This window comes from Pelobates fuscus, chromosome 1, assembly GCF_036172605.1.
Source record: "Pelobates fuscus isolate aPelFus1 chromosome 1, aPelFus1.pri, whole genome shotgun sequence".
In the NCBI taxonomy this organism is placed as follows: domain Eukaryota; kingdom Metazoa; phylum Chordata; class Amphibia; order Anura; family Pelobatidae; genus Pelobates; species Pelobates fuscus.
Genome location: NC_086317.1, coordinates 147,107,417 through 147,133,435, shown reverse-complemented (window position 1 = coordinate 147,133,435; position 26,019 = coordinate 147,107,417). Strand labels below are relative to the sequence as shown.

Below are 26,019 nucleotides of genomic sequence, written 5' to 3'. Positions count from 1 at the left end.
ACAGACCAATGACAAAGGTGTTTAAATACATGACACTCCTATATACAAACATACATCCCCTCCCCTCTGTCTGGGAGATAATTGAGTCAGATACTGTAGTAACTCAATTATCTCCAGGCACAAAAATTCATAGGAATTGCGGCCACCCAGACGAACAATTAGAACACTGCGGTGATAAATGTTCCAAGTTGTTAATAGGTGTTAACAAGCTCCAGGGTGGTCTCAAGTTCGTGCGGCTGTTCAGTTCCCGAACCACATAGTTCGAATACATGAACGGAGACTTTAACATTATATTTCACAGGGTCCATAGCCTGTGGGCAGGAGGCATGTCAAGTATGCCCCTCTAGGAGCTGGTGGCAAACTCATGTAAAAGGGCGAGTTTGTCACATATATATCATTATCTTGATAATGACCCTATAGGTTCGAACCATCGGTTTTTAGACATGTATTAGTAAATACTCTTTTTTTGGAAAAAAAATGATTATGTTTATATATATATTTATATATATATATATATATATATATATTGCAATTTAAGATTGGGTTACTGAGTTGGTTTTACAAGTGAACACTGATTAAGGTAGATCAGTGATTTAGCAGTACTATGTCAAGGATTCGAATCACCAATTTCTTTTTAGAACTACTTGTAGTCGATTCCCTACGGATGTCATTAGTTGATTAGAGAGGTAATCATCCTCCTGATTGATTGAATTGTTTCACTAAAATAAAAAAACTGTGGAGAACTGACAGCTGAATTGCAAATTTTTGGCAAACTAAAAAAAGATAGTTGGGTTGGACAAATATCCAGTTTTGTGTTTTTTTGCCTACAAATTGTTATTTTTTCAACATCACTCAGGTAAGTGACAAAAATCAATAAATCCCCACCAATTTGTATATTAGTTTAAGAACCTGGCAGATGCGTAGGAAACACCTAGCAGTTTATAACCCTACAAAAAATAGTGATGAAGAACACAACTAATAATTTGCAGCTAATTGTAAAGGTAAAAATATCATATAACTACTACAATTAATTTGCCTTACACACTACTATTATAAATAATATCAGTGTAACTATCTGTCGAGAGTGATTGATGGGCTTGGTGGACTAGAATTGTAAGTGCTAATCTCACCAAAACCAGTGTTATCCTAAAACTTTTTTTTTGTTTTGTTTTTTGGAGTGTATGGATAATTGTGGGACAAAATATTACAAATAATATTTTGTGAAAATTATGAAAAGATAATTTTATTAATAATAAAATTACGAAATATTAATCTTAATGTTAATATGGCGATCTTAATTATTATAGGACCACGTCTACAATTTGTATTTAGCAAGATATCTACTATTTTATCTCTAATCTTAAATTCTTGTAGTTCAACCTAATTTTATAATTCAATATAATATAACATAAAACCAATAACTATATTACTTAAAATGATAGTGTATTGTGACGACAACAATTTGTACGATAGTAATTTAATCAGTGACCATACAACTTGTAACAAAGAATAATTTTTTTAAAACATGTCAGAATATAATTTCCTCAGTAAACAATGAAAATCTGGATAATGAACAATTCAGTTAGTTGCTGAAAGAATTTATCACCAACCAATATCAACTTACCATATTGCATTAACATTTAATAGGTTTCACCATAACATTACAATATCACCATAACATTACAATATCTCCTGCAATAAAGAAGCATAGAAAAATCTCTGGTATATCTGACTTTTTAACAAAATACTCCAAATATGTATCAGTAAATAATGAATAAAACAATGGTACTCTTCTTGGAGGAGCCTGAGTGATATGTTATCACTCTAAAAATCGAAATGTAATATTTAGCTATTTCTTATCAAGGGTTACTCACTAAATATGAATTTGCAGCCAAATTAAAAATAAAAGTAATTGCTTAGTTTGGCTAGTCTCTAGATGCAAGGCTATCCTAAAGTGGGATATTATGTTAGTTGACATTCACATTGGTTAAACATATACCCAGCTTCTGAGAATTGTTGCTTTATTTCTCAATAAACCAGCTGTTGACAAATTGCCCCCAAATTTACCAAGAAAATTAATTCAGGGTAAAATTTGAGTTGAGGGCTTTGGGACTGAAGCTTCAGATGGTGGAGGGAGCTGAGGGATACTAATGGACTTTTTAATTTTACATCAGGCTGCTGCTCCTCAAAGTAGCCACCTGATAGAAAAATAAAAATAAGTGGCACAGGCATCCCCAAACCACCATGTGACTATGAATACCTGGTTGTGCAGTATGTGCTTGTTTCCAACTATGATTTCACTGAGATCTCGGAGCGCATCAGCAGCAGGCTGCTCATTGGTAGGAGGTGGAGACATAACATAGAGAGCAGGGATAGATCATGACTATCTAACCTGTCTATTAGTGTCAGTTGTTTCTGGAACCTAGGAAGGCCCCTATGATAGACAGGGGGTTATTTAAAGTAAAGGTGCAGTTTGATAGCATATCCACTACATGCCGATGTAGTAGTTACAATGCTGTCAGACTGTGGATGCTGTCCACTGATTCTTGGTCAAACCATTTTCAAATGGTTTAACTAAAACTGTGGGTTTTCACCGTTCCCCATTTTGTCCACGAGGTTTTCTTTGTTTTGCAAATGGTTCTTGTCTGTTAATGAATTATGCTACCCACGTCATCTGCTTGTATACTCGTACCTGGTGGTAAGAGATGGTGGTTCCCCGCACTGGATGTGAATTGTGCTGAGCTCTTGCATGCTGCGAAGCCTTGTGGCTGGCACATTGGAATTTGGCAGGTGAGTGGTCTTTTTGTTGCGTCGCGAGCAGCAGGAAGAGGTAAGACCCTGTTGACTGGACAGTGACGGGCTTCGACTTGATGGGTAATTCTGCACAGAACTCTCCCTGCAGTTCTGCTCAAACATCTGCTCATCCATAAACTCGTGGTTCTACGGAGACATCAAGAGTAAGTACCAAAGGAAAAATTATGTTTATAAACCCTCAGACCCGACCCCTTATTATTTTTACTATGAAACTAGCATTCTTCTCATTTTACAAACTCATATAACAACAAACACGTATAAAGGTGAGCATACAAAGCAGCAGTGACCCATGTCTTCAGAATTCCCTATTCCTGATATGTCTGATAAGCCACTGGAAACAATATTTTTGATTTAGTGTTGAACATTACAGTTTATGGGATGGGTAAAACCATTCAATGTATGAATTGGTCCAAAGCACCACACAAATCTTGTCAACAAAAATGATAATTTTTTATTTGTATCTTTTTTTTGTTCATCTGAAGGCCATGTTCATACTTATTATCAAAAACGTTATTATAATAGTTTCTTATATGTATTTTGTAATCTACCTCCTAGGGATAGTAGTAAGTACTTTAAATAAGTGAGTGTTGAAATGTCAGGCATTTTCTGTGATAAATTATTAAATATATTATCAGGCTGTAAATGTTATCATAAACGGCAAACCTGAAAACCTTGTAAAACATGTGATGTTCTTTTATTTTTATAGAACAAGGTTATGTTATGATTTCTATATACATCTTCATGGAAATCGAAACTTTAATGAATTTAAAATCCGATACCAATTTTGCTCAAAGCTTAAAATGGGGATCAGGGTATATTTATAATTTGGGCTCTTTTTATTAAAAAAAAAGCCACATGTTTCAGTGCTGCATTGTGTAAGAGGGATGCTTTTAAGAAAGGGATACTTTACAACTGCCCTGATTAAAATGTACAGTACAATCAATATTTTACTACAGTTTATTTTACTAAAAATTCAATAGAATCAATATAATTTTTTTATTTTTTTTAAATATACACAGAAAATGGTACACGCCTTAGTAGGGCATAGAGGTTGATTCCACCCCCTCACCTTATGTGGGGCTGGTGAGGGGTAAATGCTGTTTTGGTCCCTAGTACACCTGCAGCTCTCTATCTAAAAGAATACAAGTTCGGTATCCAGTGGCCCTCCCTGTTCCTTCACTCCCTAAGTGGGGGAGGGAGGTAATATACTGAAGGGGTGAGGGTATGGATTCCACCACTGCTCACTGTAGGATTGAAGTTATTTGCTACAATGTTAATGTGTTAATGTGAAGAGGGTGGCTGCCCTCTTACTCTGCTGAAGAACAATTAAGAGTGATGAACGTTCCCTATCCCCTATCTTCATCTATTTCCATTATAACGTCTACCTATGATTAATTGCTACATTTTGTAAATGTTCTGGACATCTAAACAATGATGCAATTTGTGTTATTATGCCCTGTCCACTACAGGCCCTCATGAAGTGAAAAATAATTATTTAATGTATCTGTGGTGTATTAAATAGAATAATTGGGCTGTGAAATTCTGTCTCTCATCTGAAGCTTGAGCTATCCCTGTCTCCTTAACAGGCCTCAACAATTTATTTTGCTTTTATAAACTTGGAAAAACCAATGTCCAAGCATCTTTTAAGACTGCGTCTGGGCTCTCTCTGTCTGTGTTTGATAAAAGCTTTCATAAAAGCCAACTAGAACTCTCTTTTAACCCTTCTCCCATACAATGCATATTCATGTTTCTTAAACTAAAACTCTTCTGTCAAACTGAGGGGATTAAAACTGCACATCAATGACCATACATGGGCCTTCATTTTTGCCCACAGCTGCTTAGATACGAATGAGTTACTATTTAAATTTATTTATGTTAAACCACCTGTGTTTAATTAGAGATATAAGGAAACTTAGATCTACAGGCATATGTCAGCAGTAAAGTGGTTAGTAATTGACAACATTTTGTAATCTAAAAGTCACTAACTTGCTGTGTTTTCTTTTTTCACTCTTGTATACGAGAGGTGACACACAATCTTTTTTTTGTTTTGCTTTTTTTCCCTAGGGACTTACATCAGCCCTTGGAATAGCTTTTCACTACTTTAATTTAAGACTAATTGAAGGGACACTATAGACACCAAACAACTTTGGCCTAATTATACAGTTTTGGTGTATAGATCATGATGCTGTCTCACTGCTCATATCGCTTCCATTTTAGTGTTACATCACCTTGTTTATGCAGCCCTAGGCACACCTCCCTGCATGTGACTTGCACAGCCTTCCTAAAAACTTCCTCTAATATTTACACTTCCTTTATTGCATATTCTTTTTAATTTCTTATCTACTGCTTAGTTAATAATCTTCCAGTCCCTGCAAAGCCTCCAGTATGTGATTAAAGAACAATTTACAGAGCAGGAAAATCTTCTAAAGCAAGTTAACATCTGATTGAAAATGAAAGCATTTGTTTTATGCAGTCTCTGTGAGTCACAACCAGGGAGGTGTGGCTAGGGCAGTGGTATGATAAACAGAAACAAAAGTGGGTTAACTCTTAAATAGCAAATAATTGAGCAGTGAGACTGCAGTAATAGATCTGTACACTAAAACGGCTTAATTAAGCTAAATTAAGCTAAAGTTGTGTTGGGGACTATAGTGTCCCTTTAACCTCTTAAGGACACATGACATGTGTGACATGTCATGATTCCCTTTTATTCCAGAAGTTTGGTCCTTAAGGGGTTAAAGAAGACTGCCTGCACTCTAACAATCATAATCTACTGCAGTAGATATGGAGCTTAGAAGCTGTCCTTAAAAACTTACTATTTATCGCACGTTCTTGTATGGCATGAGAAAACACCACCTGCTGATACTGTTCAAGCCAGTTTCCTTCATTTGCAGGAACTATTCTGTAAAAAACATGCATGCACACAGCACACACAGCCGCGTACCCGGTTTAATGTACAGCTCCTGCAAGTGAAACAGACTAACCTGAACAGTTGGATCAGTGTATGCTTATGTACAAACACTTGGACAGCTCAACAGGAAAATAATTAGGGGATTTGCCTGGACACTGTAGATGTAGAAACAATGCAAAATGTAAGTTTAAAGGCACAGCTTGCTAGCATCATAACAACTGCAATAAGCTGTAGTGCTTATGGTCTTTAACCATTTAGCAAAGTATGTATTCTATGAATGTTTTCATTGTTGCACATTAATATTCATTTGATTTACCCTGGAAACATTCTAAGATTTTAAAGAAGTTAAGATATCAGACTAGCTCAGTTGTGCATGCCAGCTGGAATTATGACAAGCCAACACTGGTGCTGCTGTACACGTCTACCTGTTGTGCAGGAAACTTTGACCATTAACACACATTTCAATGGTAACTTGTGCTTTTAATTCTTATTATTATAAATGAATGAGGCAGATGGAAGCTATAATTTTTTTTCAAAGCACACGTGGAATGCTTTAGAAAATACTTCTATACTTAGTAAAAAAAAAAAATGTAAAAACTAAACAAAATTCCATCCATATTTTAAAAACTGTAAAATGCTTGAGTTTAATTTTTGTGAAATGAAAATACAGGTCAGGCATAAGTCCCTTTTTTAAAGCCTCTCAAACAAATAACATTGATGAACGTGAATTTCATGCATCCATTATTTCTAACCAAATAATTCCAAACTTTAGACATGACAAACAAACAAAAGGCAGCTCATATAAGGGCCTTAACACGTAAGGATGGGCAACTTCACCGGCATGCTTTGGTTCTGAAAAAACGCAAGTTTTGATTGGAACAAAAATGGTAAAGATCTAAGATGACACACAGGTCACAAATGAGTATTGGTTAGTAAATTGGAATTCTAAATTATTTGTAAAAGTTTGGAAAGAAGTTCATTGATCCTCCAATACTACATCGAGATGTTCTTGTAGGTAATTTTTTTTTTATTGAGAATTGTGTTTTGCAGAACTTGTTTTGGGAACCTGAGAACCTGCCCAACCTTACAAAATACTCACGTATTGAAAAAGAAAATTAATACCTTGATGGTGGAAGTTCGTACAGATAACAGGGGATCATCCACAAGATAGGACAATCCCTACAGGACAACATGCCAACAGAAGATAAGAACACGATTTGAATGTACATTCCAGCATTCCAGTCCTCAGCCTCATCATTCCATATTGCACATGCTGGGTTTTAAAGTGCAAGAAAGCATCTCAAAGTCGCAAGATCTTTGCTTTATAACATTATACACGAAGGACAATCCCTTGAGGACCAATAACGGTTTACAACATCATAACAATCTGATCTTTAAAAACCTTACACCACCACGAATATCTTGATTATTCAGCAATAGCAGGTTTTCAAAACCTCACGAAATCGGTAGGGTAGATTACAGTAGGGTGTTTAATAGTTGGATTGCCATGATATCATTCACCATCATGTGTCCATAAGGGATTAAGAACATGAACATAAAAAAAACAACAGAAACACACAAAACAGCATTCACAAAAAAATATGGCATTTTAAATTTAATTTAAAAAAGAAAAAAAAATCAACAGAACAAAATGTGTTTGTTTCAATATGTACATGTGTGATGTGCAACATGCCTATTGAAATTACATGAAAACATTATGAATTTAAGACGTGGATTCAATGGCAACATCGTAGTATAGCTGTCTATATATTTTCAAGTGAAAAAAGTATTGCCTTCATTCTAGACAATGTAATAATCAAACATTTGAAACATTTGAAACATACAGATATTAAATTAATGCGAGTATAATACAGTAAAATGAACAGACATCTCTTCAACTGTTGCTGGACTACAGCATGCTGAAGCATCATAGGAGATGAAGTTGTTTTACAGCTGTAGAGCCATCTTCTAGTCTAACAGTCATGCAAAATATGTTTTAATTTTTCTTTTGTTTATCCTGTGGGTATAAGTTATTTAAAAAATAAAGTCAAGACATGTTTTTTTTTTTCCATTTTAGGCGGTGCTCTACTTAATTTATTGTGTGTGGCGTAATGGAAATGTCTTTATCTTCTTTGAAAATTGTTGTTTTTATATTTTATTTATTTTTTTTCCATCATGTTCTATAAACAGACTAAAATCCCACAGGGCAATAGACAAGTTGCCAGCTTGCTCCCATCCCCTCTCACTCTTAGAGATGTAAAATGTGGCCAAGTCTGGCCAAGTGTCTACAAGGAACCCAGACTTTGTCTAACTTCTATGCCTTAGGTTGCAATATACTTTATAAGGCTATGATTCTATTTGTGTGTTAGTTAATTATGAGTAATTATGGTTCTTTGTTGAGCTCATTTGCATACACCTACCCAGAATCCCTTGCCGTAGTGAGAGCACTGTTAAAGTGAGATTTGTGTGGGAAAAGCAAGTCTTATGGCTTGACTGGTGTGTGTATTTGTATTTAGCAATGTATTAACTATCCAATTACTTCAGGTGGAAGGGGTTTTCATCCACACTCCTCCCCCCCCCCCCCCCCCACCACAACTATTTTGGTATTTATATATATATATTTATATATTCCAACTAGTGTTTAAAGGCCATTAGGATAAGACATGTATACCTTAGCTATTATTACACCTTTAATGTTGTAACATTTTAAGTTTAAATAGAGTTGAGTTTAACTTGCACGTTGTGAAAAAGATTTAATTTTGATTTGTTCTTAATGAAAATAAACATTAAAGAAAAGTAAAACTGATTGAAGTTTTGACATTTTGGTAATTTCATAAGATCACCTTATATTAAGAATATTCTTTGCCCAAAGCTACATTTTATTCCTTCTAATATTTTATCTTCCGCAAAATGTTCAACACATTGATTGCCAGTTGTCTTACTTGTTGTTAGAGATTTCTTGTATTTTTTTGTCAGTAATGTCAAATTTTTAAATGCCTCTTTCCAAAATTGAGACTACATGATTTTTGTACAGTATATTTCTTCTGCATATAAAAAATTAAGGCAGGGTTCAATGTTCCTTCTCTGGCTGCATATAGGTAATGGAGGACAACGCTTTAAAAAAAAAAATGCTAGCTGCTGTGTAGCCTATTGGGGACAGTCAGTTACTTTGCATTGCAGTGACTAAGAATGGACAAGATGCAGGAAATAATGAGCTGTTTCCCCCTTCCTTAATGGGCCTGTGAAACTCACCTAAAAAAAAAAACACACCTGAAAAATATTTTCCTCTGTCATACATATCAATAAGGTAAAAAAGTAGCTATAATAGGAACACTATAGGGTGTATTCCAGACCCTATAGTGTTAAACTAACTAGTTAGCCCTCCCCTAAATCCCTGCCCCCTTAAATATAGTAATTACTCACCTTATTTTATTGCTCTGCCCTCTTGACTGACATTATCAGAATTGATTATCTCAGCCAATCACAATGCTTTCCCATAGGATGATCAAGAAGGTGGACTGGGGGCAGAGTCAAATGCCACCCTGGCCAATCACACTGTCCAGCACTGACCCAGGAAACAGCACTAGTGGCTGTTTGAGGAGTGACCACTAGAGGTGTCCTTGGGCACCAATGTTTTCTCTGAAAAAGCAGTGTTTACAACAAAAAAAGCCTTCAAGGACATACTATACTTACCAGTCCAACAACATTAAGCTGTGGTTGTTCTGGTGGCTATAGTGTCCCTTTAAGAAAATTTAGTGAAAATTCTTACCAGTGGTTTCAGTCATTGCTGTGTTCATTTATTCAGATACATTTATCTTCCTTTATATTTAATTTGGACAATCCATTACATTAATTAGAAGGATTTAATAAGGGACCAACTCAAATTACATGAAGACAAATGTCAATCCACACAGTCCAACTGTTCCAAACACCGTGAGACAGTTCTGACTTCGGTCCCCATCAATGCAGCTAATTATGCATATCTGGATGAATGTTTGGTGGCAATGGATAAATTCTTCTCCACAGTACGAAAAAGACAGAATCATACCTGTTGACTTCACTTCAATGTATTAAATGCATGCATGTACATAAAATACAGTTGTGTCTGTGTGTGCATAATGAGAATCATTTTCCATTTGCCATATACTTGAGGATGTCAAGAGATCACATATATGGCAACGCACACATAAGCTGTTCTATTAGATACTAGGATATAAACTTCTTTCTATTATCATTCAAGGAAGATTTTTTTTTGAAGAGTCAAGGAAAAGGGCAAATGTTTTATTCATTTTTTTAAATTTATTTTTCCAAGCCATTTTACTGAGAAGAGAAAATATAGACAAAAACGCAGCCACTTTCTAAATAAAAACCATATGTATTCTCCATGTATCCTGCTTTATCAATGTTAGACTTATCCCATTATTCTTTTTCCATTACTTTTATCCAACTTAGGATGATCAAATGTTTTACTGATCCCCTAAGAATGGAACAGTTGAAGCATTAACCAACTGACCTATCCTACCACCTTGCTGTTCACATCTGTTGATAGATACTTAGAAATTATAGTATATATATATATATATATATATATAATCTCACCTACCTCTTCATTTGACCCCAGCTTTATGAAGAATTATGTTCCCTTTAATCTTACTAGATCTTAGTACATCCCAACTAGAGTCAGGCCAAGTTAATACAGTTAATATGTAAACTATTTTCTGGCATTATACTGCTGTATCCAAGGAAAGACGGATACAGAATTGCTGAAGACAATTCTCTCATCATAATGATATACGTGTACATCATGTTCATTTATTTAGCATTTGTCTAGCAAACTTACAAATAGATTTTGTTTTTCTCAGCATAGAAATCTCAAATCACAAGCAAGTCAATTTCAACAAATGCTTTATAGGCAATTCGCTGGCATTTTTTAATGAGAACGCAGAAAAAAAATAGAAAAGAAAAAATGAAAATCAAATGTTAAACACACAGGCAACATCATTCCAAAATAGAGAAAGGCTGACAAAATAGATTTGTACTAAAAACAAAATGTTTAACTCTTTGAGACTTGAGGCATGCACATGGTAAACTTTGCACAATTTACATGTACTGATAATACGTTATTGCAATATACCCCTGTGCATTGTGAAGTTTTTAAACAATATATTTGAACAATTACGGATGGAGATAATAAGCAAACGTGCCATTGTGGATAAAATCAAGGTCGCTGTGGGGAAAATGGGTTTACCAACCCATTGCTACACTGATTAAAGAGTTTTGAACAACTGTTCTTTTTTAATGCTCAGTTTCGCATACATCCAAGTGTCATAGAAAATAACAAAGTCGGGATTTCATGTAGCATGGAATTCTTTCTGTGTTCCTTTTATAACTTGCAGTGCAGTGACAGGGGTTAAATTAAGGGTTTGACTAAGGGGTGTTTAACTCGTCCAGAATGCACACAGACAGGGGGCGATGCTGTAACATCTGTGACAGGCAACAGACTAGCTGTGGAGTTCAGAGAACTCCAACCAGCTGACAAACTGAATTGGATACACCTTGGGGGGGGGGGGGGAGGGGGGTTCATTCACCCATACACATGAATTCCGGTTTCTGCAGCATATCTGGGTTGTCAACACTCTGCCCTGCTCTTACCCTCCTGTTCAACGTAAATCCCACCTGACTGGCAGCAATGTGGTAGTACAGAGGCTGAGATTAAGTGTTACGTCATCAAGTGTTTTTCTATTTAATAAGCCTTTTATCAAGTTTGGATTTTTTAACATTAAATATATGTAAAAAATGTAGGAAAAACTAACCCCTACCTTTTAGTATATGACAGGATCATTCAGCCATATACATGCACTTTGAGTCAAACAGTGAATGAAAGCAGGCAGTAAGTCTCTATGGTATTCACTGCTTCTCTGTTGGAAGTGAAGCAGGGAAGACCATAGAGACTAACTATCCATTTTCAAACACTACTAAAGGTAGGGATGAGTTCGATAAAAGGATTATTATATTAAAAAATAATTTAGAGGTGACAGTTATCGTTTAAGCTTGTGGATAAACAGGAGAGCAACGTTGTGATTGAGTGCTGATGGATTGGTTACGCTACAGTAACAGGAAGGCAAGATGGATAGATGGAATAGACCGAGGGGGCTAGGGGGAGACCCAGTGGGGGCAGTGGAAGCCAAGACTAGCTGATCATCACAGGAATTGAACTTCACAAGTATCTGCTGGGTCTAGCATGTCTGTGCATGGGAAATAACAGAGCTGTTTTAAAACAAACAGCAGAAATATTTAGTTTCTCTGATTTCCTCACTAACCGCCCGATTTGCAAACAATTTTGCATGCTTTTTACATTCTGTGTGGCAGTGCAATGGATATGAAGTAAATTAGTTCACAAACCTATGTAGTGCCTGGTACATGTTTGTGATCTGTATCTCACTGATATTCAGGCGTCCTATAGGTTTGGTATCACAGGAATTGTGGGATAGAGATTCATCCCTCCTAAATTTTTTGTTTTGTTTTTTTGCCAGAAGGCTAAAGACTGGTTATAATAATTACAACATTGTTATAAAATCTGGTTTGGTTACGGAGTTTCTAAATCTAAAAGGCAAAATGTTGAATTTATAATGTTCTTTAGCAGAACCCCCCCCCCCCCCCCCCCTAAACTATAATAGCTCAATAAAAAAAACTATAACTCAAAAGGTTAGGCTAATGTAGCATAAAAAAATTGTATCAATCAAATTCACAGTACAGCACATATTTAAACAGATGATCTACAGCATGGGACTAATCTAGACTGGGCACTGAACGTGTTCATACAGTTATGGGATGATCAATAATTAAAAAAAAATTTTTTTGCACCTTTTGATGATGCAGCCACATTCTCTGAATTTTATATCTCTATTTCTTCTTACATGAATTAATATATGTTGTTCACCACAAGAGGGCACTGCATAAATAGCATCAACTTATCAAGTGGCAGTTTGTTCATCGTTAAGATCTAATGTGAGCTTTTTAGACTGCTTAGTCTTTTGGAATGTTTGGGTTGTGCAGTCAGCACTATTAATGAAAGTGACAGAACTGCTTTAAAATAAACGGCAAAACTATTGCGTGTCTCTGATTTCCTCACTAACCTTTTATTCCACTCTTCTGTGATAATTCCTATTGATTTTAGGGAAAAATTTAAAAAATTGGCTTGATATCTGTAATGCAGCAAAATTATTCATCATAATGACCTCTACTGCATTGTCTGTGCTGCCGTTTAATGTCAATTTTCAATAGGTGGAGGTAAATAAATATTAATGAATCTTTAAAAGCACTTTTGCAACAACAGAAGCAATAAGAGTGTTTGGAAGGCTGATGAAGACATTATTTACTGTTTATTTATTGATTTATTGTTTACTGTTAGTATTCAAGGGACAGAAAAATCCTGCCAATAAATAAAGATGTCCATTGATACAATGATCATTCTCTCTGCTATAAAATCTACCTGTATTCATCAGAGAGACTAACAAGGTTATTCACAAAAGTGAGGCTGCAAAGAATTTAAAATTCAAAGTTCAAAGTAGCCTAATTGGAAGAAATCTCTAAGTCAGCTATTCTTTCAATTTGGCAACTCTGGCCTTAAATGTTAAATTCACTTTTAATTCTTCATAATTAAATTGCATACTAATATTATGATGGCTCCCATCATCTCCTCTACATGAAACAGCCTAAAAGTTTGCCTAAACTCCTACTGTCAATACATTTCTAATCATTTCCTTTTTGATTTTATTCACTAAACAGAGAGTTGTAGTAAGGAGAGAACACAATTAAAGAAGAATTTAACCAACTTTAGACCTGTGATGTAACTTTTTTTAACCTGGTTATCGACTTTCCATATCTAACATTTTACTGAATAAACCTATTTAAGATCCAGTAAATGTTCTGCAAGCAATACTTAGATTGCAAGTTCCTTCTGGAAGAGGACCCTTGCCAAGTTGCCTAGGTTAGTCCTATGCTGTATTCAAACTGTGTGTTTCAGATATAGGCATTAATTTACTATTGTTGAAAAGCTTTCTAAATGATTTCATATTTTTGGATAAACTTTAAAAATAGTTATTTTTTAACATACTAAACTATCAAAAATATATCATATTTAAAACATATTTCAATATATCAAAACATATCAAACTAATCCCTTCCCAGTGCAAGACGTGTTATTTTTGTTATTTTAACATTAATAAACCACTCAGTCCTATGATTTCATCATTTTAATTCCTACGGTATGATATGTGTTATATGTGAGTATTTGATATCATGATTGATAATATTGATTGTGCATAGAGTAATAAAGAAAAAAGAATCTAAATATTACAAAATTAAAATATTTTTCATTATATTAAATAATTTTAAAAGTTTATCCAAAAATATTAAATCATTTCGAAAGCTTATCCAACAATATTAAATCAAGGCCATATTCAGATGCTTGTAGAACGAAGGATTCAGACAACTGAATTAAACCCCTTAAAGGGTTAATCCACTGGTCATGGTTCCTGGTTTTGCAATGTTTCCGCTTGAAACACTGCACATCCACTGATATTTTTAATTGTGTACAGTGGGCCAGCACACGTGACTTAGGCTGCCCAGAACTCTGTTCCAAACTGCCTAATTGCAATTCTGTGCATAAAAAACAACTGTCTATCTCTCTTCCCTCCCATACATATTAAAGCCCCTACCTCTTCCCCTCCTTCCCTTTTTTTTTTTTTTTTAAATCCCTCCCTCCTCTTCCATTCTATCTCTAGTAGAAGCCTTTGATTGTACATCGGCTATAGTAACTTTAGACAGTGTTCTGAGCAGTACCTCGGAGCTTTGCCCGCCACTGAAGTAAGGTTAGTTTAATTTAATTTAAAAACTTTCTTGAATTTTTTTTGGGTGGGGGTTGGTGGGGAGAATAGAATAATGCCAATAGGGCATTATTCGATTTTTGCACAAAAAAGGTTGTAGAAACCCTTTAATTCAGTATTTTCAGCTCCATCAGCACATGATTCTTATGAACTAGATTGTTAGGCAGCATTGGTCCTTAAGGGATTAAAAGCTATCCTGCAGTGACATTGTTACGATCTATGGCTCTATGACATTGTTAGGATCTATGGATCTATGGCATTGTTGGGATCTAAGGATCTATGACATTGTTAGGATCTAAGGATCTATTACATTGTTAGGATCTAAGGATCTATGTAATTGTTAGGATCTATGGCTCTATGACATTGTTACAATCTATGGCTCTATGATATTGTTAGGATCTATGGATCTATGGCATTGTTGGGATCTAAGGATCTATGACATTGTTAGGATCTAAGGATCTATGACATTGTTAGGATCGTAGGATCTATGAATTGGGGTGTTGTGACGTTTAATTGGTATTAAATAAATAGAAACAACTTCATATAACCCCATCAAATAGATGGAGGGATCTTTGCACATGTTTTAATTATTAGTTGTTAGAATTACAGGCAGATCTCATACACATTACTTACAGTTGTCTTCTCAAGGCAGTGCAGTAGGTGGTGGTGTTGACTTTCTATCAGTGAACATGATTTTGCAATGTGCGGGTCATCATCTGTGGAACTCTACGCACAAAGAATTTGGTGTTATTGATATGCATTTAATGAACTCTTTCTAGAATCAAAAAGACATTTCAGACTCTTTTCTATTGATTTTCAGTGGGAAGAACATTTTTGACTTCTCAAACCAATGGTCCAATTTATGTCACAGTAGGCGAGTGATTTGAAAATAAATTCAATCAATATTTCCAAAACAAATCTAGTGTCCCGAATTGTAATTTTGGGACTATCTTTACTGTTGTTAGTTCTACAATTTAACTGCCTTAGTTTACATTGCATAATTGTTCTGTTATTTATATACTTTTCCCCAAATGAGAGAAACTTTTTGTTCATATTAAAACCATACCATTCCTTTTTGCATAATAGCAAATTATACTAATTAGTATATAGCTTCTAATGATAGAGGAACTATGACCTTATGTATAGCTCCGTCAGTAAGGCGCAGAAACTGCAGACGCCAATGACATTACGCTAAGCAACAGCGGACTTAATATAAATGGTTAGTAGCTATGATGAGCTAACTGCAGAACTCTGGTACACAGGTTAAAGTGTTAAATGGAACAATACGTTTTCATACTGAACATTTCACGCAGGGATTTCGGAAATCTACACATAAAAAAAACACGATGCTGGTGAACCATACTTTAATCCAGGATTTTCTGGTTGTTTGTTCTATCAACCTTTTCAAAATATTCTAGCATCATTTTACAAACTAAAAATCTGCACGAGAGGGTATGCATTTTAGTGCATTGCTGATAGAAGCAGCAAATAAATTGTGTGCTATATTGTGTTTCAGTTAGTTGAGGGCTGAGAAACATCCCCAATAAAGTGAAGGACAATAGTCTGTGGGTCAAGTTGTGATGCCTTGTATACTAAGGGTTAGTCACTGAAGTGAGATTTCTTGGGAATTTAAAGTGAATTTTAAATTTAAAGGCAAAATTCCAGACTTTGGGGTTAAATCGTTCGTTAATGGTTTAACCCCTCAAGGTAAGGCAATGCCCAGGACCTCCTTGCATCATAACAATTAGATTGCGACAATGTTTTTATGGTGCCCGAAATGATCCATGTGTGTGCCGTTCATTTTCTGCCGTGCTCCTGCAAAGAGTCCCCAGTAAATATTAAGGGGAATTGAATTCAGAAAATGAAAAAGTGAAATAGGCTCAAAAAATGCTTTACCTGAGTGACGTTGGAGTGCACCTGAGTGCATGGCACTTGAATGAAAGGTAGTGATAAGAGTCTAGTCACTTCCAATATGATCTTACTCTAAGCATGAGAATAATTACCATCAAATTAGTTGACGGAAATTTCTTATTAAGTTCAGATACCTGTAATATCTTTTAATAAACTTTACGTTTAACATAGAAGGCTTCCAGTGGCCAAAGTCCATCATGAAGTTCAAATGATCAGTTGATATTAACATTAGTGGATTACCAGATGAATATAACCTTTACATTGTACTTAAACAAACTAGGCCAGGGATAGGCAACCTTTAGCACTCCTCATGTTACGGACTACATATCCTCTGTTACTTTTCCAGCCGTATGGCTGTAGGAGCATTATGGGAGATGTAGTCCCTGACATCTGGAGTGCTAAAGTTTGCCTACCCCTGAACTATACCTTTAGCGAATGGACCCCTTGAGAATATCTGAACACGGTTAGAAAGAACAATGTTTGATTTGATTTGCAACGTACCGTTAGTTCCAGGCCTTCATTAAGAAGACCATTGCGTTTGCTGTGCAGATAGGCAGATGAAGTCCCTGTCTTGGCCACCTTGATTCGCGCGAGCCTGGCTTTCTGTTTAGTGACACAAGCAAATAAACAAACAAACAAGAAACTTGAGTCAACATAATATAAAGTAATTTTCATTGCAATATGCTGTAATGCTTCTCACAATCATTTTGAATATAGCTTCTTACGAATCTAAAAGGTTAGGTATAAATATTAGATAACAAAGATATTTTCTATGAATAGAAGAAATTACAACGTTGGAAACCATCCCAGTGTAAGATTAAAAATAGAGGGATTTATTGTCTTGCAAGATGGGGAGAGGTGCTTAAAATGAAGGCCAAGATAATTGGAAAAGTAATCTCCAACTCGATCTTATTCATATCTGTTTTGAGGAGCAATTTTAAGCACCAATATTAAAACAATTTAAATTCTCAGGAAACTAAGAAACAGAATTTTGATGCCCCCCTTCTAACTACCTTCGCCTTTCCTAGTGAAAGTCCATTCTATTGCACTTGGCTTGGTCGGCCAAGAGAAATAAGCCCTGTAATTCGGTATCCCTGATAGCCACCAACTTTATTCTTATAGACAAGTCAGCCATTGTAATAACAGTGATATGCTTATTATCTATACAGACTGCTAGGCTAAATGAATATATACATTACAAGCTGTATAATGAATTCTTACTATCATCATTAATATAGTGATCAATTAGACCAGGCTTCCCCAAACTCCGGCCCTCCAGATGTTGCTGAACTACAACTCCCATGATTCTCAGCCTATCTATTTCATTCATAGAATCATGGGAGTTGTAGTTCAGCAACATCTGGAGGGCCGGAGTTTGGGGAAGCCTGAATTAGACCATCAAACCCAGTCATAAATACTGGTATAAATGGCAAAAAAGAACACTAGTATGCATTTTCAGCATTAACTGAGCATTCCTATAGGTCATGATGTTACTGAACTACATTTCCCACTAATCCCTAGTCATGTTTTATGTAGGTCAGTGACAACTGGCCTGCCAAGGTTAGCCATCACTCTCAAAGGTCGTACAAAAGTTGGCAAGAACAAAGTATAGTGAGGGAGAAAATAAGTTAGCTGCTTAATGTATTTCACACTCAAAGCACTTAGTCATGGAAATTTAAAAGGTGTTTGTGATACCACGAAAAAAAAAAATACTGTTATACATGCATGAGAGTTGGTATGTGTGTGATTAGCTGTTGCAACACTTGGAATTCCGTACTATATTGTGATCTGATATCACGAATCAGGCAGTAAATATCACAAGCATCAAACAGCACAGTTTGCTTCATTGCAGATTATTATGTTTTAGATATTGGCCCGAGTACTTGTAATTTGACTAATCAAAAGCCTGGAGCCCTCTCTCTCGTACACCAATCTCTGTTCTATCTCTGTTCAAAGGAAGCTGGATCTTTCCTTACTCAATTCAATCACAAAAGGTAAATACACGAAAATAGAGTCTATCATAATTATATTTGGACACGTTTCTGAATGTAATCTTTTCTGTGAGCTCATGCAGAACTGTGCTCCTATCCCTCTAATTATTATTAGTTAATTACATTTGGAGTTTAAAAGGAAGCAAAGTGTTGTAATTGGAGAGGTAAATATCACTGTTGTCACAGTTCCAAAACTAAGAAATAATGAGCACTTCATGAATAATCTCCGTTTATGTGTTGCTCATATCTGTTAACTTTTAAAATTCTCCTCAGGTTGAATAATTTGAGGTTATAAATTGCCAAAAAGCTAGTTTGAATTAGAAACCTGAATAGAAAACCGCCTGTCATAATGTTTCATAATTTTACTGCCACCTCCAGGTCACATCCTATTTATCAGATTTTAAGGCCCTCTTGGTAGGTAGGTTAGAGCACTGGATTACCCCTACTTATTAAAGGAACAACACGGGTTTAACTCCTAAATTTTCCCTTGAGTGCTGACAACACTACCTCCTGTCGTTTCCTCCCGCTGCTGTTGTGATCAGGAAGGTTTGCTTTGATGGTAAGTGATCAGCTGATGGTATCATCTGATACCCTCAGCCTATTACTGGCTGCCTTTTTTTTTTTTTTTTTATCCATGAAAAAGTAAACATTTTATGATAGTAGAGAAATGGTGAGTAATGGGCAGAAGAGGGCAACAGATAGAAACATAGAAACATAGAATGTGACGGCAGATAAGAACCATTCGGCCCATCTAGTCTGCCCAGTTTTCTAAATACTTTCATTAGTCCCTGGCCTTATCTTATAGTTAGGATAGCCTTATGCCTATCCCACGCATGCTTAAACTCCTTTACTGTGTTAACCTCTACCACTTCAGCTGGAAGGCTATTCCATGCATCCACTACCCTCTCAGTAAAGTAATACTTCCTGGTATTATTTTTAAACCTTTGTCCCTCTAATTTAAGACTATGTCCTCTTGTTGTGGTAAGATGGGGAATGATGTCTAGTGGAGCGTAACAAGAATGTTGAATGGGATAGGGGTGGGTGAAGGGAAATCCGGGAAAGACTGATGGAGAGCTATGAGTAGGTGAGAAGAATGGGATTAGGGGGGAGAGTAGAGGAATATGGGATGGCAGTAGTGGTATAGAGAAGGAGGAATGTGGGATGGCAGTAGTGGAATAAATTGTAAGGAGCGTAGGGAAGAGATGGTGCTAGAAAGAGAAAAGGAATGTAGGATGGCAGTAGTGTTATAGAGGGAAGAAAATAATATTGGATGTTGTGAGCGTAAAAGTGGCATTGTGGTTGATGGAAGATACATCAGGCCTGATTTGCTAAACTGCAACCTGAGAATTTTCAGTTAAATGCCCCAGGGAAGATGTTAGTGTTTGCAATCTACATTGCTGAGGTTCTGCAAAACATGGTATGGGTCCCTGGGGCGGAGTATTTGGAGAGCAGGGTGGGCCAATGCTCCAACAGCACTAGTTGCTGTGTAACAAACCACAATTTAGATCTGACTTAAGAGTTAACTAATTGACACTCACCTGTAGCTAGTCAATTAGTAGACAGGCCTTTAAATGAAGAGGGCAGCCTGCTGCAGTGTGAGGGAGGAAAAGACAGCTAGGAGAGTGAATGACAACTGTGTTCATTGCAAATACATTTCTTTTGTTTGGAAAATTGGTAAGTGGGAAAGCCACCCAATTGCAGATAGCAATTTCCTGTCTAGTAAGAGCTCAAGTAAGAGCAAGGGATTTTGTTTGTTTTTGTTATTATTTAAAGCACCTGTTTTCTTATTGAATAAAAAAAAGGAAAACCGAGCTGACTGTGTCCTGGACTTTATATACCCTAGAAGGAGGTGGTTACTGCAAGATCTGTGACAACCCTACCTGTAAAAGAGGTGGTTTGTTACAATGTCGATAGTAATAGTGGTATAGAATGAAGAAATGTGGGATGTTGGTAGTAGTAAAGAGAGGAAGGAATGTGGGATGTTGGTAGTGGTATAGAGAGGAAGGAATGTGGGATGTTAGTAGTGGTATAGAGAGGAAGGAATGTGGGATGTTGGTAGTGGTATAGAGAGGAAGGAATGTGGGGTGTTGGTAGTGATATAGAGAGGAAGGAATGTGGAGTGTTGGTAGTGGTAGAGAGAGGAAGGAATGTGGGATGTTGGTAGTGGTATAGAGAGGAAGGAATGTGGGATATTGGTAGTGATTTTGAGAGGAAGGAATGTGGTATGTTGGTAGTGGTATAGAGAGGAAGGAAAGTGGGATGTTGGTAGTGGTATAGAGAGGAAGGAACGTGGGATGTTGGTAGTGGTATAAAGAAGAAGGAATGTGGGATGCTGGTAGAAGTATAGAGAGGAAGGAATGTGGGATGTTGGTAGTGGTATAGAGAGGAAGGAATGTGGGATGTTGGTGGTGGTATAGAGAGGAAGGAATGTGGGATGTTGGTAGTGGTATAGAGAGGAAGGAATGTGGGATGTTGGTAGTGGTATAGAGAGGAAGGAACGTGGGATGTTGGTAGTGGTATAGAGAGGAAGGAATGTGGGATGTTGGTAGTGGTATAGAGAGGAAGGAATGTGGGATGTTGGTAGAAGTATAGAGAGGAAGGAATGTGGGATGTTGGTAGTGGTATAGAGAGGAAGGAATGTGGGATGTTAGTAGTGGTATAGAGAGGAAGGAATGTGGGATGTTGGTAGTGGTATAGAGAGGAAGGAATGTGGGATGTTAGTAGTGGTATAGAGAGGAAGGAATGTGGGATGTTGGTAGTGGTATAGAGAGGAAGGAATGTGGGATGTTAGTAGTGGTATAGAGATGAATGAATGTGGGATGTTAGTCTGTGTGGAGTAATAGATTTCGCCATTGTTTATGCAAAGCATCCTGACACTACTTCTTACAAAATACTGCTAACTTTAATAATCTACTGTGTGACTTGCTCAGTTTTTCAATCATTCTTGTTAATACAATAAAGATTGAAAAACGAAGTAATTCACACAAAAGCACCATTACAATAACTATTTCTGTATTTTTCTGTCAGTCCCCTGTCTACTGTTGCTACATTAAGGAGCCAATTTACACAGCCAGCACTGGGAGAGCGCAGAGATTTAGGCACATTCTGACTGCTTTTCTTGACTGGGCTGCAAACAAATGTTATTTGCTCTATATATATCTGACTGCAGCTGTCACACAAAATACAGACATCGCTTGTGAAATATCTAGTCTATTCAGGTCAGACGACTTATTGTACTAAAAAGATTTCTGTTGCTTCTAAACTTGGAAAAAATAACTGTTTTTCTTGTGATATACCCGAAATACAGACTGTATATCGCACAGTGCAATATGAACTGTGAATGACAGCTTTCTGTGCTGAGCAGTCAATACCTTTAATCTATGTGTATTTGTAAGTGACAGGTCTTCCTGCATCCTGAAATACTTTGAAACTCTATAGCTCAGGGAACAGGTGTCATATAAGCATTATGCTTCTTGTAGTACTAAGTGATGGCAATTCATGTTAAATAAGGCAACTTGCAATTATTGATATTAAAGGGACACTATAGTCACCAGAACAACTGTAGCTTATTGAATTTGTTCTGGTGAGTAGAATCATTACCGTCAGGCATTTTGCTGTAAACACTGTCTTTTCAGAGAAAATGCAGTGTTTACATTACAGCCTAGTGATAACTTCACTGGCCACTCCTCAGATGGCTGTTAGAGATCCTTCCTGGGCCATGGCTGCCTAAAATGCATCCAAACATTCAGTATCTCCTCCCTCTGCATGAAGGCACTGAACTTTCCTCATAGAGATTCATTGATTCAATTTATCTCTATGAGGAGATGCCGATTGGCCAGAGCTGTGTTTGAATCATCCTGGCTCTGCTCCAATCTTCCTATTTGTCAGTCTCAGCCAATGCTATAGGGAAGCATTGTGATTGGATCAGACTACCACTTTTGATGATGTCAGCAGACTGCTTGTTTTTCTGAGTCAAACAGCATGCAGAGTTACAGCTTCAGGCTTGAATACAGTAAGGTTTTGCTATATTTATGGAGGCATGAGGGGCCCAGGGGGGCTAGATGGTGGTTTTAACACTATAGGGTCAGATATACATGTTTGTGTTCCAGACCCTATAGTAATCCTTTAACCCCTTAAGGACCGGACTTTTTTTGCGATGTTGTACATTTGCGACCAGGCATCTTTTTGACACTTTTGTGGTGTTTGTGTTTAGCTGTAATTTTCCGCTCTCTCATTTACTGTTCCCATAAAAATTATATATTGTTTTTTTCAGGACAAAAGGGGCTTTCTTTACATACCATTATTTATATAATCTCATGTAATTTAATTTAAAAAAAATGAAAAAATATGATAAAAAATTGAAAAAAATACACGTTTTTTGAATTTTATGTGAAAAATCTTTTACTCATCTACAAAAGCGAATGAAAAAAACTGCTAAATAGATTCAAAATGTTGTCCTGAGTTCAAAAATACCCAGTGTTTACATACTTTTTGATATTTTTTTGCATGTTATAGGGCTATAAGTACAAGTAGGATATTGCGGTTTCAAAACATAAATTTTTAAAATGTATCAATAGTGACATTGTAACACTATTATCTGTCATAAATTGCTAAATAACACCCCACATGTACATATTTTTTTAAAAGTAGACAACCCAGGGTATTCAATATGGGGTATGTCCAGACTTTTTTAGTAGCCACTTAGTCGCAAACACTGGCCAAAGTTAGCGTTCATATTTGTTTGTGTGTGAAAAAAGTAAAAAACTAAATTGAACGCTAATTTTGGCCAGTGTTTGTGACTAAGTGGTTACTAAAAAAGACTGGACATACCCCATTTGCAATACCTTGGGTTGTCTTCTTTTGCAAATGGTATGCCATCATGGGGGTAATTCTCATTCCTGGGCTACCATACGCTCTCAAAGGCAACGTAACCAACCTGGCCATTTTCAATGTAAAAATATTTGACCTTTATATTTGACCCTGTAACTTTCAAAAACGCTATAAAACCTGTACATGGGGGGTCCTGTTCTACTCAGGAGACTTTGCTGAACACACATATTAGTGTTTCAAAACTGGAAAATGTATCACAACAATTATATCATCAGTAAAAGTGCTGTTTGTGTGTGAAAAATGCAAAAAAAGTCACTTTCACTGACAATATCATCGCTGTGATATGTTTTACTGTTTTGAATCACTAATATTTGTGTTCAGCGAAGTCTCCCGAGTAAAACAGTACCCCCCATGTACAGGTTTTAGGGTGTCGTAGAACGTTACAGGGTAAAATACAGTGATAGCAAATTAAATTCTCTGGACTTTCGGCCTGGGTTGGCAGGCAGGTCCCTTAAACTGCAATCAATGAAATAACTTAATTATGTAAAAATATTACATAAATACGCACATAGAATTTAAATATATATGCATATTTATATATTTGAAGTCTACGTGTATATTTATATAATTATTTATGTAATTTTGTATATGGACATATGAATAGTTCGCATTCTTTTTATTTATTTATATATACATAGATATATATACAATTTCATTCTAAGTGTATTTTGATATAAATATATATATATTAATATCAAAATACATTAGCATAAAATTTCGTATAGATATATAATTTTTTTTAATTTTTATTATTATTTTAAATTTTTTTAATTTAATTTAAATTATTTATTATTCGTATTTTATAATAATATATATATACAATATATATAGTTATTATATATATTATATATATACACGTGTGTAAATTAATTATAAGTGTATTTTTATATTAATATATGTACATATTAATATAAAAATACACTTAGCATGACATTATATATATGATATATAGACATATATTATATAGGTATAATATATGTCTATATATCATATATATACACATATATAATAATATTTTTTTTTATTAACTTTCACTTAAATTTTTTTTTTTATTTTACAGTTGCAGGGAGGCTGCCTGTCAGCACAGACAGTCCCCCTGCAGGCAGAGACTAGGACACCTATTGTGACCATGTGGTCGCCCTGTTGGGCGATCACATGGCCACAGGGGTCCTAAAGCTCCATGGGGAGACTGTCTGGGCTGCAGGCAGTCTCCCCACACCGGGAGCACCGCCGATCGCCGCCGGGGGAACGACGGCGATCGGGTAAGTACATTGGACGGTTAGGACGGTTCAGGACCGTCACCGGTCGGCAACGCAAAAATGCCGATGACGGTCCTGAACCGTCCTCCGTCCTTAAGGGGTTAATGAAGCAGTGTTTGTGTATAGATCATGCCTTTGCATTGATAAGTTTAACTGCTCAGTTCCCTGCAGGAAGAGTTAAGGAAGGCATGGAAGGAACTCCTAAATGGCAGAGGATTAAGCAGTGAGACTGGAGGGACATGATCTATACACCAAAACTGCTTTATTAAGGTAAAGTTGTTTTGGTGACTTTAGTATCCCTTTAAAAAAGATAGTAATTGAAGCAATATTTATAATGATGGTCAACGTCAGTGCACCAAGCACACTGCTGTCCTGTACCCTGCTAATGCTAAAATCAACCTTTTTCTAATCTCCCTTCTAAACTAACTTTACCCAAACCTCCTCCTTATCAATAAACCTACTTTAGCCTCCTCCTAACCATAACTAAAAACTTACTCTAGTATTATAAAGCGTGCATTTTTTGAACAGTGTTCGTTTCATTCACTATAACGAATGGCATATATAATTTAGAGTTTTGACAGTGATGTAAATGTGCACAGCTTTAAACATACATGCATTTTGCACTGCAATTCATCTTATATATTTTTTTGGCAGAAATTTTATTAAAATTATTCTGCTGGTGCAACAGGTTTTTAACTGATTTTTACCAATTAATTTATGTTCATTTAAATTCTATTTTAGTAACGTTACGTAAACTAATTATATTTAGTACAAGTCTGTTTACTGAGACTTAGGCACATTAACTTCTTAGTTGGTGTCACATGCACGAATAATTAGGAGATACCCTTTAAAATAAGACATGGCTTTGTATCGCTGGGTGCCGCAAGGGGCAACTGCAGGGGAAAGTTATTACAATCAAATATTGCCACAATCGGTATTATCAGTCAATGCTTTGACATATATATGGTTAATTTTATTCACTAATCCAAACATCTCATTTTTGAATAAAATGCTGATTAAAATGTTAAAGATTTAAAGGGACACGATAGTCACCATAACAACTACAGCTTAATGTAGTTGTTCTAGTGAGTATAATCATTCCCTTCAGGCATTTTCATATAAACACTGCCTTTTTAAAGAAAAGGCAGTACTTACAGTTCCCCCTAGGGACACCTCTAGTGGCCACTCCTCAGATGGCCACTGCAGGTGCTTCCTGGAGCAATGCAGCACAGTATTCAGCACTGCTGTTTAGCGTCTCACACTGAATTTTTCTTATAGAGATGCATTGATTCAATGTATCTCTCGAAGGAGGTGCTGGATAAGCAGGTGTTTGGCCCTGACCCTTTTCTGTCTCCTTG

General features: G+C 36.1%; 1 protein-coding gene across 2 annotated transcripts in view; it reads right to left on the bottom strand.

The window, feature by feature from the left end:
- The window catches only part of KCND3 (potassium voltage-gated channel subfamily D member 3), a 430,002-nt gene that overhangs the window by 12,087 nt on the left and 391,896 nt on the right, over positions 1-26,019 (bottom strand). Inside the window, exons 5-8 of one of the 2 annotated variants that reach the window (XM_063450795.1) lie at positions 17,023-17,124; positions 15,244-15,336; positions 6,845-6,901; positions 2,693-2,940 (exon numbers count right to left, since the gene is read on the bottom strand). In XM_063450795.1, coding sequence (XP_063306865.1) covers positions 2,693-2,940; positions 6,845-6,901; positions 15,244-15,336; positions 17,023-17,124 — 500 coding nt within the window. The remainder of the gene's footprint in view (positions 1-2,692; positions 2,941-6,844; positions 6,902-15,243; positions 15,337-17,022; positions 17,125-26,019) is intronic. The other variant, XM_063450802.1, reaches the window with a different exon arrangement.